The following is a 14,032-nucleotide window of genomic DNA, read 5'->3' as shown; positions in this document are numbered from 1 at the left end:
AAGACACTAATTCGTCCAAGGGTGCCTACTACAATTCTGGATATTTTAACCTACCGTTCCCGAATGAACCAACCCTCTACTGAAAACAAAATACACGATCTCCTTTTAAATTTTTTATTAAAAGAAAATGAAAGCTCAGCCGTCAGTGGTGATTCATCTAACGAATCCATTCAATTAATTCGCAGTATACGCTACAAATACGTAGCTACGTATCCGACCACGAGCAACCATAGCTCGCAACTCTTTTTTTCAAATACAAACCACGGAAACGAGACGCGTGCTCGCGAATCAAAGGGACACAGATATATTGTAGCGAACGGTTGATCGCATTCGAACGAGACCGCGACCACCGCGGTTTTTCAGACTCCCATTGACAGAGCTGTCAAACGCGTGGACCAGCTTTTCCCACGTGCCAGCTCCAGAGGCCTTAATTAACAGCCGCGAGCGCTGGCGTCGAGGTTTTCCTTCGAAAACTCGGCTGGAAAATTCATTAAAACTAAAAATTGCGGTCGGGATCGTCCTCCGTCTATGCGCGATAGATCGATCGCCAGCGTATCGAGAGGACGCGAGGATTGAGTTTCGAGAAGAGCGGGGGCGGCTGTGGCTATTAATAAGAAGCTTCGGAATAATTCCTGCGCGCCTGGAACGCTCGCAGGACGAGGACAAAGTTGTACGCGAAGGAGGAACGATAAAGGGATGCTGATAAGAGCGATACCGGTACGGTGGGAATTGACAGAAACAAAAGCGAAGCGTCGGTGAAAAATAGTTGCCGCTGAATTGATTAATACGCGCGACGAAGCGTTTACCACGATCGTGACCGAATCCGAATTTAACACAGCTGGCGAAGTTAACGTTTGCGTGCGTAAATAGTCTTACAGGTTTCAGCCATTTATTATTAAATTTGGTTATCAATCCATTCGCAGAGAAAGGGATAATCTCCCTTTTGAAAGGCGGAATGAAATTCCCACAACAGAGTGTTACTAATACTTCCACATCGGTTTTATTCGCTTCGCATTCAGTTCGATTTTCTCTGATTCCTGCTCCCATCCATTTCCTCTTTTTCATCATGTCTCAAATTTACTTTCATTTTTATTTGTGCCTCGCCCTATTGTTCTCCGCGTCCCTTTCATTTTCTCTATCATCCCTGGCTCCTTTTTTCCTCGACGAGTGTTTCCCGCGTTATTTCGTGTTAATACTTCACCTACACGCTTCGCCCCGACTTTTTATTCGTTGGCGCTGTTCCTGCTTCCCTGCGTCTGTTCTATTATTAACATTGAGATGTTTGTACAAATTTATGCCCAGGAATCGAGAAACGATAGTTATCCGATCAGTATGTGGAGGGCAAGTTCAGGTAAGTATTTTTTTTATTTTAATTTATTAATGCGAATAATAAGGAAGGAATAATTAAGGAAGGTTTTGAATCGAACTGAATACACGCGAAGTTTTGATACTAAAAAATTTCGAGCGAGGATGCTTATTATATATTAATCTACAACGATGAAGTCGCTGTTAGACAAAGATGTCACTTTTAATGTACAAAGTCATCTGTATTTTCTTACGTTAAAAGGAAAAGATCGATGAAAGAGATACGTCGATAGAGGAAAACAGAAGTGCGAATGGGAACGATAGTCGCGGTACGAATGAACACGCAACCGAGTTTCGAGCAACATCCGAAGAAAAATAAGGGTTGAAAAGGGCGACCGAGGACGAGAAAAGTGCCGAGTGGAAGCCAAACAAAAGATAAAAGACACGAATGGCTCTGGGAGAAATATTAACGACAAATAACATAAAGAAGCCCCATTGGCAGGTCGAAAATAAATGGAACAAACAAAAAACGGTACGAGTAGAAGTAACACCGAAACCGAGCTTGAAACTCGGACAGAGGGTAGAAGGGGCGAAAGCAGATCGAGAAAAGTGCCAGAGAAGGGTGAATAAAACGCAAGAGGGAAGAAACACGGGTTACGTGAAAGCACTGTGCGATGAACACGTAAAATATAAATAAAAGAAACGGTAGAAGAAGGAAACGAAGGACCAAGGGATTCCAGCCACTTGACTTTTCGACCGAATAACTCATGGCCACAGGAAGGTGGCGTTTCTCAAACTTACGTCTTACGTTCTTATCGCTCTATTCTCTCTTATCGAAGAGCTCGGCTACCTCGGGTTCGCCAAACCCGTACCGTAGCTGGGACCAAGCTCAGCTACAGCCCCTGGGGGTTGTTTCGAGTAGAATAGAAAAATTCGTTTCAATAGCGTGTCATTTTTACTTATAAAAAGCGTTCCTCTGTCGATAGCAAAAATAAGTGAAACGAGATACTCAATTAAAGTTTCGACATGTACACATAATAAAGATGTTATAATAACAATATTCTGCGCCGATGGAAATACGTTTTATAAATATTTTCATAGCGTCGCGTCGCCGAGGTTATTGATTTCGCGACAGTGTGATGCAATTTTTGTATACCATGCATATGGTAAACATACATTTCCCGAAGACGGGAAATTTAGTACGCGACCTTTTCTAATGGGATTCTTAGCGTAAATTCCGTATCCATTTTGGACGCCACAAGCGTTAAAAATAATGTTTATAAAATGCAGAAAAATTTTCATTGTCGCGTTGAAATTATTATCTTATTTTAGTATTATGATTAAACGAGATATTTCAAATTTGTTTCAACATTCTTGGCTTCAAATGATTGTCTACTACGTCCCTTGTATAAAAGACTGTATACATCACCCTAGATTTGTAAAATCATTGAAATTGCGCACCCCTCCATGAAAGCCGATAGAGTTAGACGGAAAAACTCGTGGTCGAACACGCTTTAATTAAGCTCGCCGAGACTTTGGTGATTAGAAGCGGAGTCGAAACTTAGAAGGACTCCTCATCCAACCTCTAACAAGATACACAAAGCAACCGAACCCAATCGAGTAAACACTCGAAGGGGCCAAGACAGACGGAAGTATGCTCGATCGAGTACCAGAACGTTCGTTCTCAAAGCTTCGAATCCGCTGCGGGATGCGGGGCGCCTCCGGAGCCCCAGGAAATCGACGAAAGCGTCGAGAACACGAGACGTTTCGTCCGACGCCAAACCGAAACCCAACAACGCGACTTCGTCGCAGCTAAAACCTAGGATAGGGATGGGAAATCCGTGGCCTTAATGCTGCACGCGACCTTCTGCGTGTTTGTCAGCTAACACTAAATTTGTCTTTCGTTTTACGTTTTCCTAAATTAACCATTAAAGTTTTCGGTGCTCTGCGCGAGTATAAAATTGTTTCGTTCTTGTCGGGCTCAAGACGCGTTAAATCGCACGAGCTTATTGTTAATGAGTTAACTCGTCTCGAGGACGACAACGACAAAACAATTTTATACTCGCGCAGAGCACCGAAAAGATTAAACCTCCAGGACCTATCATTTTTCTCTGCACGCGATATATGTTTTTCACGTGCCTCGAATTATTTGGGATTCGATAAATATGAGCGAAACATAAAATTAAAATACTTTTAGCGTGATTGATTATGAACAGAAATTTTGTGTAAAGAATAAATATGATCTTTTTTTTTAGAATTCTTATTTTATAGGCTTTCGCCTGCATTGCTTTTTAATGGACCGTGTAACATTAATGCCAAAGTATGTGTATCGCTTTTTGAAAATTATCTATTTAATACCGTCACCAAAATTGTATCGATATATATAGAAAAATGTTGAATAGATATGTATATCTTTGTTCAAATGCTCGATTTCTATCTTGATTTGGCACAGCCAATCTGTATTTCTACAGCGAATCAACATATTTATACGTGACAGAAATTGAAACATGTTCGAATTGTCAGCTGGTGGATATTCACCTAAAGGGATAATCAACTTTACGACCAAGGATGCTGGAACCAAATATTCGCTTCCTATCTCTCAATATTATTCATCTAACGAATGATACTCAGTTGAGCTCGCGAATAGGTTTTAGTGTTATCTGAGAAACTGTTTTTTTTTTCAAATATAAAAAAAAAAAAAGAAACATAAAATTCGACTATGCGTAATAAATTTGCAACGTCTAATAAGGACGTCTAATCTAATAGGAACTCGATGAAAATTTTGATTACCCCAAAAGTGATCATAATAATGCCATAGTAATTAAGGGTTAAATAATATATATAGTAATAATTATTCGGAAGCACAACAGCAGCCTAAACGTTTATGTCAAAACAGTGTCCTCCATTCTAAGCATCGAGTCAGATTCAAAGCGAAAGACACAAAGAAACTTTCTTCTTTCAGGTCAACAATGACTCAGCGATGTAAGGGGGTAAATAAATTCCACCCTTCCAACGTCTGGAGCTACCAAAGCAGCCTAACCGTTTCTATAAAAACAACATCTTCCCATTTTAAGCATTCCTTGGACTCGAATCTATTCACACAATCAAACTTTGTTCTTTCGATCAAGGACACCCTATCGACAGTGTCAAAAGTTAAAACGAAAGGTATCCATCAAAATTCTTTGTACCTCGCTGGAAACTATATAGCCTAATCTTTATCAATACTCCACACTTTAAGCATTCTTCAACTCAAATCTCGTGTAGATACACGTAAAGAAAACAAAATTTCTTTCTTTTTCAAGACAAAAATCGATTTAACCTTTTCGGCGCTCCGCGCGAGTATACTCGTCGAATTATTTTGTTCTTGTCGTGCTCAAGACGAGTTAAATCGCATGAGGTTATTGTTAACGAGTTAATGAGTTAACTCGTCTTGAGGGCGGCAAGAACAAAATAATGTAACGAGTATACTCGTGCAGAGTACCGAAAATGTTAAGGATATACAAGGCTTAGATAAGCTCTAGCCTTCCGAACCTGAAATTCCTTACCCCTCGCCTGAAACCACCGAAAAGTAACGTAATCATTCTCATCAAAACAACATCCCTCGCACTGGAATCCATCCACATAAGTGACTCTCATTTCTCGAGACAAAATTTAAAGACAAACAAGGCATAAATAAATCCTTTGCCTCCTGAACCTAAAATTTCCTACCCTTCACTCGGATCCACCGAAAACTACCCTAACCGTTTCCACCAAAAGAACATCCCTCGCGCTCGAATCCATCCATCCGCAAACAACCCTCGTTCCACCAGCTGAAAGTTCGATTCGTCAATTCTAGCTTAAATAAATTCCAGCTCGGTGCACCTCATCCCTGACCTAGAACCAGCTCGAGTAGCCTAAGCGTACGGACCTCGACCGTGGTTCGAATTTCGCGTCGCGGGAGCGCCTGGCGTCGTCGCGCCACCGCGGATTCAGGCTAGCGGGTGGCTCGAGCTGCGTCCTTGGACCGTGTCCGACGGTGTCCAGGACACCGAGCAGCGATCTCTCGACAACGGAGGACTCACGTTTCTCATCTCTGAGTCGCGGCGACGTGCTCACGTGCGTTTGTCCGCTCGTCGCACGGTCGTTGCACCGTCGGCGGTCGTTGCGGCAGCGTTCTGGACGTCGACGGCGCAGGTGACAACGACGACGGGGGCGGCGACGTATACGACGTGGACGACAACGATCCAACGCGATGGTGTCGATGAGAGACGAACCGTACGCGCAACACGGAATGGCGAGCACTCGGTGCAATCGCGAAGCACACGCGAGCGACGAGCATCGCCCCAGCTCGGCACCAAGCTCACGACTGCCACTCGACCGAGGGTCTCGCCAGGGGGTTGCTTCGACTCGAGTTCACCGGTTCAATCGGGTGGCTAGGGGTTGGCCTGAGAGGGGCCGGGGGTGCGCTGCTGACCGTACGCCAGCGACGTCTGTCGAGAGTTTAGGGTGGCTCGCGGACGAAGAGCGCGCACACTCGTTGGGCGGAGGGGCCGAGGATGCCGCCACCCCCGGTGCGAGTTTTCGGGTACTCGGACAGGGGCGGAAGGGTAGACGGTTACGCGTATTTGTTGTGATTATATTTTTAATCGGAGCGTCGAGGGATGTTCGGAAGGGCGAGGGTACCGAGAGGGGTGCGGTAATTGGTTTTATGGCCGAGGGGTATTTTGGGGGATGAAATTTCATGTATTTCGGCGAAGGATGTCGTAATTATAGACTCGAAGTACCCGGGGGGATGGAATGATTCGTGATGGGAGTTTAAATACTTCACTGTTGAAAGTTGGGAGAATGAAATTCGTAATAATAACAGCGCCTGCTACATGGGGTGCTTTAAGAGAAAATAAGTGGGTCGTTTGATGCTTAAATTTCAGAAATGAAATTCTGTATATTTCCTTTACCAATTTATTATGTATCATACACAGTCAGTCTCATAAATATTCATAACCTCTATTAAAGATCTATCAAAGAAATTTGTATAAATTAAATGCTAGGTTTGATGTTTCCAAGTGTACGTTTATATAAATATATACATGTATAAGCCTGTGCATATACATATTTGTAATGAAAAATTCATTTGGTGATATCTGAACTATTATTTAATTTAGTCAAACTTAATAGACGTCGAGGGCCAAATATTTATGGGATTTAGTGTAATCTGAGTACCATAAAGATATATCATTGTTATTATTATCATATCGACCCTGTATCACCTGAACGACAAGATTCATTCGCCTTGGTTACCTTCTTGTCATAATAAATAGAAAATGCGTTCGCGTAATAAATTCTGCGCCACGACAATGCAGTCGCGGATAATTCCGCGACGCAGTAGAATCTGTCGATCATGGCAAGACACGCGATGCTGGCGTTAACTCTCTAAATTAAAACTGTGACGTGATGCTTAATGCGCGACGTGCAACCGAGGAAGCATGCACATAAACACCCTCTGGATCGAAACGTTGGACTCGATGCATAAATAAAGCTCGGAAATAAATCTCTGCAGGCCTTCGGCAGGACTGGAATTCGTCTTTGATCGAAGAAGATACATTCGATATCCACCACAAAGCACTATTCAAATTATTCTTAACAAATATTTTTTTCACTTTTTAAACGAGCCTGTAATTTTAAAAATGCAATGCAACCTCTTCTCGACACTTCTGTTCACGCAGGGTCTAATTAAAGTATGAGCTTTAGACACCACAGTCCAGGGGCTTCCGTCGGCTGGATAACTTACAATTCACCGAGGTTTCGGATAAATTTCTTTCCCACAAACGACAGGAGAAATTATCCTTTCCTTTTTGTCACCGACAAACTAATCAAGAATCTCGCTGGTGTTTTCATTTCAAATAAGCAGAAGAAGTGGTGGAATCATAGAAGCCCTCCTTCAGGTGTCTCGCAGCCAATATGAATTCTTCGACTCTGATCTATTTACCTTAAAAAAACATTCACGCAAAATATCACCAACGAAAGATAAACGATTCTTGTATAAAAAAAAAAAAAAATTCTAAATCAACTTGGAAAACCCAGCGAGGCTCCCTCGTTCCAGCCCTGCGTGCACCCTAACCCCCTCGCGATCGGGCTCAAACGAAAATTCAGCAACGCTATCGTGCTCGGAATATTCCAAACAGCCCAGCCCTGGTAGCATTAGCCGGATGGCACGCGGCGGTCAGGAATTGATACTCGGAATCAGTTAAGCCTCTATATCGGTATGCACGTTCGAATTCCTCGAGTTCGCCAATTCTGACGTAAGCACGACCTTGAGCCAGTTGGCGCGTGGTTAGCCCCCGCGGTTTCCTCGAGGAAGCTCTCTCGCCCTTATCGCATCGATCGCCACGGAGGGACGGGGGAGGCGGGCGACCGCCCTTCCCACGGGCTTTGCTGAATGATCGCGAGCCATCAGTCGAAACTGTTAACCGGTCCCGCCTCCGGTTTCCTCGTTTAGCATAGAGGAGCGTTGGTGCACCTACCTGACTGCTGGCACCGCGGTCGGGGTACTTGCACCCTCGTGAAACGGATCAACAGGTTCGCGTGCCGGATGTGCCAGCATACCGGAAGTCATCAGGCGAGGCCACGCGCCCCGCGGTTTCCACTTCGCGCCGCTCTACGATCTGATCATCCCTCTCGTCGAGATAGGACCTTGCTAAAGTTACCCCTGATGTCTCTGGATAAGCGGCCGTGACACTGGGGTCCCTTTGGAATTCGTGGAACTTTTGGATAGGGTTCGACAGGATACGCTATGAAAACTATAAAAAAAAATTATACAAAACAATGGCGACGAGAAACAATTCAACGAGACGAGAGATGATTATTTTCATAAATAGTCTTCGTGACAATTTCACGATTCGTCTGTTTCTTGTCTAATATTTTTACGAACGTTAAACGAATGTTGTTAACAAGAATAAAGTAAAACATTTTTTATTTACGTTACGTGATATACTTCGATTCTTCTTCTGAGAACTCTCGGACGTCCAGAGGAATCTTTTTGAACGTCTAGGAGCCCGTGGACCGCAGCTTGGAAAACTCTGGGTTGCGAGAATGATTCGTCGATATTCTTTTGTGCGTTAATTACGCGCAAGAATGATTCCAACGCGAGGATTAATTTTGCCTAAGTTTGTAGAAGTAGTTCGAATTCTAAACGATAACTATTCTAGCATGAAGAACGATTCGAGGTGAGGACATTGACGGGGATAACAGGAGAGGAACACCTTAATCCAATTCTAAAGATTTGTTTTAACATTGAAAATGAGGTGTTCAGGGAATTATTCAGGAACGCGCTAAAAAGACTACTTACATAAACAACCCGTGAAGGAGCGCTAACAACCCACACACGTCTGGTAAGTTTCTCCAAAGTATTAACTTTTTAACGATAGGATCACCGAGGAATGTGGTACGAAAGAGTATCGAGAAAACATCGGATAAAATCGTAGGCCATCTATTGTCACTTTTATCGACTCGTATTACACACATGCGCCAATTTCAGCACGAAATTGAGCGCGTACACGAACAAATACAACTACTTAGACGATTGGAGGAGATTAGGGTCGATAGAGGTAAGTACAAAATTGCCTAAGCTAACGATGCATCGAGAATCGAAACTCGGCGACGCGAATCGACCAGCCTCGTCGAGTTTGGATCCTGCCGCTATTATTCTGTGCCTCCTTTTCTTCTCCTAATACGAATGCATGCAGGTCCTTGTAAAAATATATATATCAACGTACGTTCACACGTTCTAACGTGTCCTAGCTTCGATATCGGAACGAGTATTCGGATCTTTCCTCATCGCTTCGAAACGCATGCTCGATTTCGGTTTCGTCTGTATCACTCGGAAAGCCGAAACGAGAGAAAGAGAGATTCCAATATCACAGAATTGAATTTCTCTGCGCCACGCGTTTCGCCGTGGCCGCGCGGCTAGAAAAACGAATCGCGGAATGAACGAATGGACCGCTTGCACGATTTCCCATCTAGCTTATTCTTTTTGTTTTTTCTCCTCTTTTTTTTTTCTGCAACGAAGAAAGAATGTAATTGACGATTTCCTTTTCATTTGGATACGCTTGGTCCGCTCGATCGATCACGCTCGAAGCCACGCTACGCAACTAAAGTTATGTACAAAATCACAATTGATCATCCCGCGCACGTGTCACTCGCATACTCGTCGCGAAATTCCCTCCTATTTTAACCACCGTATAATCTCGTGGAATCCGCAAGGTACATATAAATACACGTAACTACACACGGAACACGCTAGTTCGCGCACCTCACCGGCTATCCTTCTCCCATCGGTTTATTCTTTGTTCATTTCCGCGTGTGCGCCGATAACAGACCTGTAACTCGCTCTAAACGTACCTATAAACGCTAAATTAGTCCGCAAAAAACGCGCGATAACGTCAATGTCAAAATTCGAGTACCATGCGCCCGGTGAGTAACGAAAACAAAAAAATTCTTCTTTAAATATCTCAAGCAGAAAAAATGCATCAATGGTGTCTCAACATTGGTGCATCGCCGTTGTCGCGTCGCTCAAAAGGAGAACCCCGCGATTGGACGTTCGTACTGTCATGGTTGCTAAAACGAAACATGGTAAACGCACCATCGTAACGTAATTATGAGATTCAGTCATGGATCGACGGAAAACGCAGTTTGAGTTTCCGTGGTCTTCTACATTCACTTCGAATCTCGTTCAACGTTCATCGTGTCCCGAGGTCGGGCAACTAAACTATTCAGCACTACCGTTTGTGACCGAGGCTCGTCTTGCTTTTCGGGCTGTCCGTGGCCGTGTCGTTAGGCTCTCTTCTAGGTCGTAGGATGAAGTTCAGGTTGTGCGCGGTGTTTACGGCGTAGTAAACGTTCGCCGAGTTTGGCAAGACCAGTTCCCGATCGGGTAGCACCTGTGCCAGGGTGTACTGATCGGGGCTGCCCTCGATTCCGAGCTTGAGCATCGCGTTCCGTATCACCTGCGGCGTCCTCTCGTTGTTCGAGAGCATGATCGACTTGTACAGCACCACCCCTTCGGTCTCGACGTTGTCGGTCTCCATGGTGACCTTGATTATGTAGAAATCCGGCGAGCTCTTGTGCGAGTGACTCGGACTGGACAGACCTACGAGATTGGGACTGGTTCCGTTGGCGGTGATGCCAGTCGGCGGCGCCAGTCGGTTGTGCTGGTTGCCCACGGCTCCGTTACCGCCCCCAGAGCTCAGGGAGACGTCCAACGATGGTAGCGAGGAGCTGGAGGAAGAGCTGGACATCTGGGACGGAGAGGTGCGTCGATCGAGGGAGTTGTGCGGCGAGCTGGGCAAGGAATCGAGGTCGCAGTAGAACTGGGAGCTGCTGGAACTCGACGTGGAGGCTATCGAATCGTTCTTCCGGTGACCCTGATGACCCTGGAAGAGACAACCGACGATCTTTAATATTGCAAAATATAATAGGTATCTGTTTATTTTTATTCAATTTCTGAGACGAGCCATTGGGTGGTCCAGAAAGTTCGTGGCAATTTTTAAGAAAAATTTAAAGGCACATTTGAATATTGAAATATATTTATCGAATTACAGTCGATCCCATAAATATACCCTCTGTTAACTCTGTTTGTCTGTCTGAAGGGATTCGTTTAAATTAAATAATAACTTTGATGTTTTCAAAGAAATATTTCATTTTACATGTTTATCCATGCACAATGTTTATAATGAAACATTTATTTGAAAACGTGAAACCTATTATTTAATTTAGACAAATTCCTTCGATAGAGGGTAGGGATGATACTTATGGGACTGACTGTAAGTACCATTTTGTTTCACAATCTTTCCACCTTTGTTCTCGCCCGTTCCAATATATTCAGACCTGTACCAACTACAAAAATCGGCGAGGACTTTCTAGACAAACCAATAACAGTTTAAGGAAGAGTGTGCACACCTGTTTCTTTTTCCCACGGTTGGTCAGGGTGTTGCCAGGTGGGGGTGGTTCGATCTGGCAGCTGAGCTTATACGCCTCTCGATCGTCCAGCACCACCACGGAATGAAACCAGCGGTCGAACAAGGGGTCCGTGTTGAAGTTGTAGGCGTTCGCCGCGCCTTGGAGCAGTCTTATCCTGGCGAGCACCTCGAACTCTTTTCGCCTCTTGTCGAAGTTGATCAGACCGTCGGCTATCGTGTCCGGTATCGCCGTGTCGATCATCGTCAGGTCCGTCAGGAAGGTTCCCAGGTACGGTATCGTTCCATAACTGATGTTCTACAAGAAACGATATGGTCTTCCATTGTAATGCGCAGCAAATTAATGAATCGAATAACAGAAGAATAACTCAGGAAGGGAGTTCACTGCACAAATCGATTAACTGTACTTTTCGAATAATCTAAAAATTGTCAAAGCACTTGGTATAGTCGCAACTTTTATTTTTGTAATAACTTTCCTGAAAACGACAGAACTTTCATCAACATTTATTTGAATTTATATTACAAAGGAAATTTTAGAAGAAAATGCACATTATTCCGTCGCATATCTCAACTGTGTTTGTTTCGCGGAGTTAATCGATTCGTGCGAACGGTTTAACTAATAATTTCACTTACGCCAGCGTGAGTGTTCTGCTTCTGGAACAACTTCTGCAGGTGTCGGTCGCTCCTGCCGGCAGTGTCCGCGAACTTGGCAGTGCCCTCCTTGATCAGGAGCTCCCTCTGCGTCCACGCGTTGTTCTCCTCCGAGAATATTCTCTCCAGCTCCCTGAAGAGCTCGTGTTTCTCTCTGGGCATGCACTGCCAGCATTTCTCCAGCCTGTACACGGGATTGCTCTGGAGACCGGAGACGATGGCCTTCAGGCTGCTGAAGTTCTTCAGAACGCGTAGCTCTTGGGCGATGTCGATCCACGTCTCCAGGATTCGTGCTCGTTCCTGACGCTCCTGGCGCTCCTTCGTGGCCGGTTCCATAAGGATCGTGGAGATCACTCGCAGGGACACGGCGTTGAACTGGTTCACGGTTGCCAACACGGTGGCCGCGTCGTGGCTCCTCGAACGATCTCGCCTCGACCAGACAGCGCCTAGACACTGGTGGGCCACGAGTTTCTTGAACACCTCCGCGTCCATGCGGGTCAGCTGCTCGGCGAAATGGCGATGGGGGACCTCGGGGAAGCTGTAGGTCGTCCAGTGATCCACGATCGAATCGGGGGAACCGCGTGGGAGTCGACCATTGTCGTACACCATGCAGGAGTCTGGAAAAAAGGACGACGTTAGCTTCTTAATAAGATTGCTTGGTCGTTGAATTCCTAACGAAGAGGACTATCGTTGTAGGTGTTTCAAATAGGGTGGTTCCGTTTAAAAAAATGAAGGTGAGCATGATATCTTAAAGAAAAATTACGTGAAAATAAAAATATTTTTGGCATCGTGTGAACCCCGTTGGAGCATTCAACTTTGTCTTTATGATGTTTGTTGTATCTTTAAAAACGAAAAAGATATTTATACCGTTACTCGCCCTGTATATCAGGGTGCTACTCGAATCAATCCGTGAGATATACTCTTAAATAACCAATGGTAACTAAATTTTACGCACGACGAGTAGAAAAAGGTTACGTCTATACCAAGTGTTTCGACACTTAAATTTCAGATTTGTCGAAAAGTGGAGTTGATCGAATCGCGCAGTGAACGTTTCATATATGTAAACAAGATGGAAATTAGACGGGATGTGTTTGCGTGCATTCTTTTCATTGTTTTCAACGCTGAAACGGATCTCGCGTGTCGGACACCTTATACAGACTTTGAACAATATATGGATGAATCAGACAGCTGACTCGCGCCAAGTTGCAGCTTTTATCTAGAGAAATACCAAATCGGTGATAGGGAGCAAAGCAAACATCCGCTTGGTGTCGTGTACTGTTACTATATCCACTACGGGACGATAGATCTGCGTCGTTTAGTTTTAGACATATGGTGGAGTAAAAAACAGTCGTGAGATTTATCGAAGAAAGTTTGCAACAGTTTTTATAAATAGGATTTGAACTAGCGTTACAAAAGAATAGTTTGATTTGGAGCGAGAAATTCCGTCACCTGATCTTCGATTATCTTCCAGGATGTCTACATTTTCTTAACCCTTTGCGGTCCTGTGTCGAGCGAAACTCGACAAAAATGTTCAGACAATGTATTTTTCTAAGATAGCTAGCAGACATTTAAAAATCTTCGTTCACAGAGACATTCTCGTTAATGTCAGCGATAAGTTAATCAGCGTGTCCAGCTTAAAATAGCAACTCTTACGCGTTACTTGATAGAACGGTATGCCAAAACACCGGAATGTTGCGGAACGACGATTAAGCGTCTTTAGTTCACCCTGACAAATGACGCGAAGTAAATAGTCAATGTTCGTACCAACATCTGGTAAATGACTCATCAAAAGTGCATCCATCAAAACTCACTGAATTCATCCCGACCTTCAGAGTCGGACGAATGTAATAAAAGTACATGATTCCAATTTGTATAATGAAGACGTCCTTGACGCTCTGCAATTAATGATCTGGAAAAACATACCAATTCTTTTTACAAACATACCGCTTTTTCATACGTCTGAATAGCGTGATCACCGAAGAAAAGACGAATTCATTTTTTCTTTAATCTCAGCTGACTCTCGACGAAAATTAAGAGTTCTTGATGCGGGTGTTCCATGGACGCTTTTTACGTACGAGATTATAGTTAAAATTCAAAGAATTTCATTAATTGCTCGTTCGAATGTA

General features: G+C 44.1%; 2 protein-coding genes across 8 annotated transcripts in view; both read right to left on the bottom strand.

Annotated features, from left to right (window-relative positions):
• Nucleotides 1–8,613, bottom strand: part of LOC128878346 (whirlin-like) — a 104,713-nt gene extending 96,100 nt beyond the window's left edge. Inside the window, exon 1 of the mRNA XM_054126474.1 lies at nucleotides 7,806–8,613. Within this exon, the coding sequence (XP_053982449.1) occupies nucleotides 7,806–7,897 (92 nt within the window). The 5' untranslated portion in view covers nucleotides 7,898–8,613. The remainder of the gene's footprint in view (nucleotides 1–7,805) is intronic.
• Nucleotides 8,614–8,749: 136 nt separating this feature from the next.
• LOC128878347 (ral guanine nucleotide dissociation stimulator) overlaps nucleotides 8,750–14,032 on the bottom strand; it is a 43,792-nt gene continuing 38,509 nt past the window's right edge. For all 7 annotated transcript variants that reach the window (XM_054126476.1, XM_054126477.1, XM_054126481.1 and 4 more), the window contains 3 exons: nucleotides 11,889–12,523; nucleotides 11,239–11,553; nucleotides 8,750–10,712 (listed from right to left, as the gene is read on the bottom strand). In XM_054126476.1, the coding sequence (XP_053982451.1) occupies nucleotides 10,059–10,712; nucleotides 11,239–11,553; nucleotides 11,889–12,523 (1,604 nt within the window). In that variant the 3' untranslated portion in view covers nucleotides 8,750–10,058. The remainder of the gene's footprint in view (nucleotides 10,713–11,238; nucleotides 11,554–11,888; nucleotides 12,524–14,032) is intronic.

This window comes from Hylaeus volcanicus, chromosome 6, assembly GCF_026283585.1.
Source record: "Hylaeus volcanicus isolate JK05 chromosome 6, UHH_iyHylVolc1.0_haploid, whole genome shotgun sequence".
NCBI lineage: Eukaryota > Metazoa > Arthropoda > Insecta > Hymenoptera > Colletidae > Hylaeus > Hylaeus volcanicus.
The sequence above is the reverse complement of the archived record's forward strand: the minus strand, read 5'-3'. Positions and strand labels throughout refer to the sequence as shown.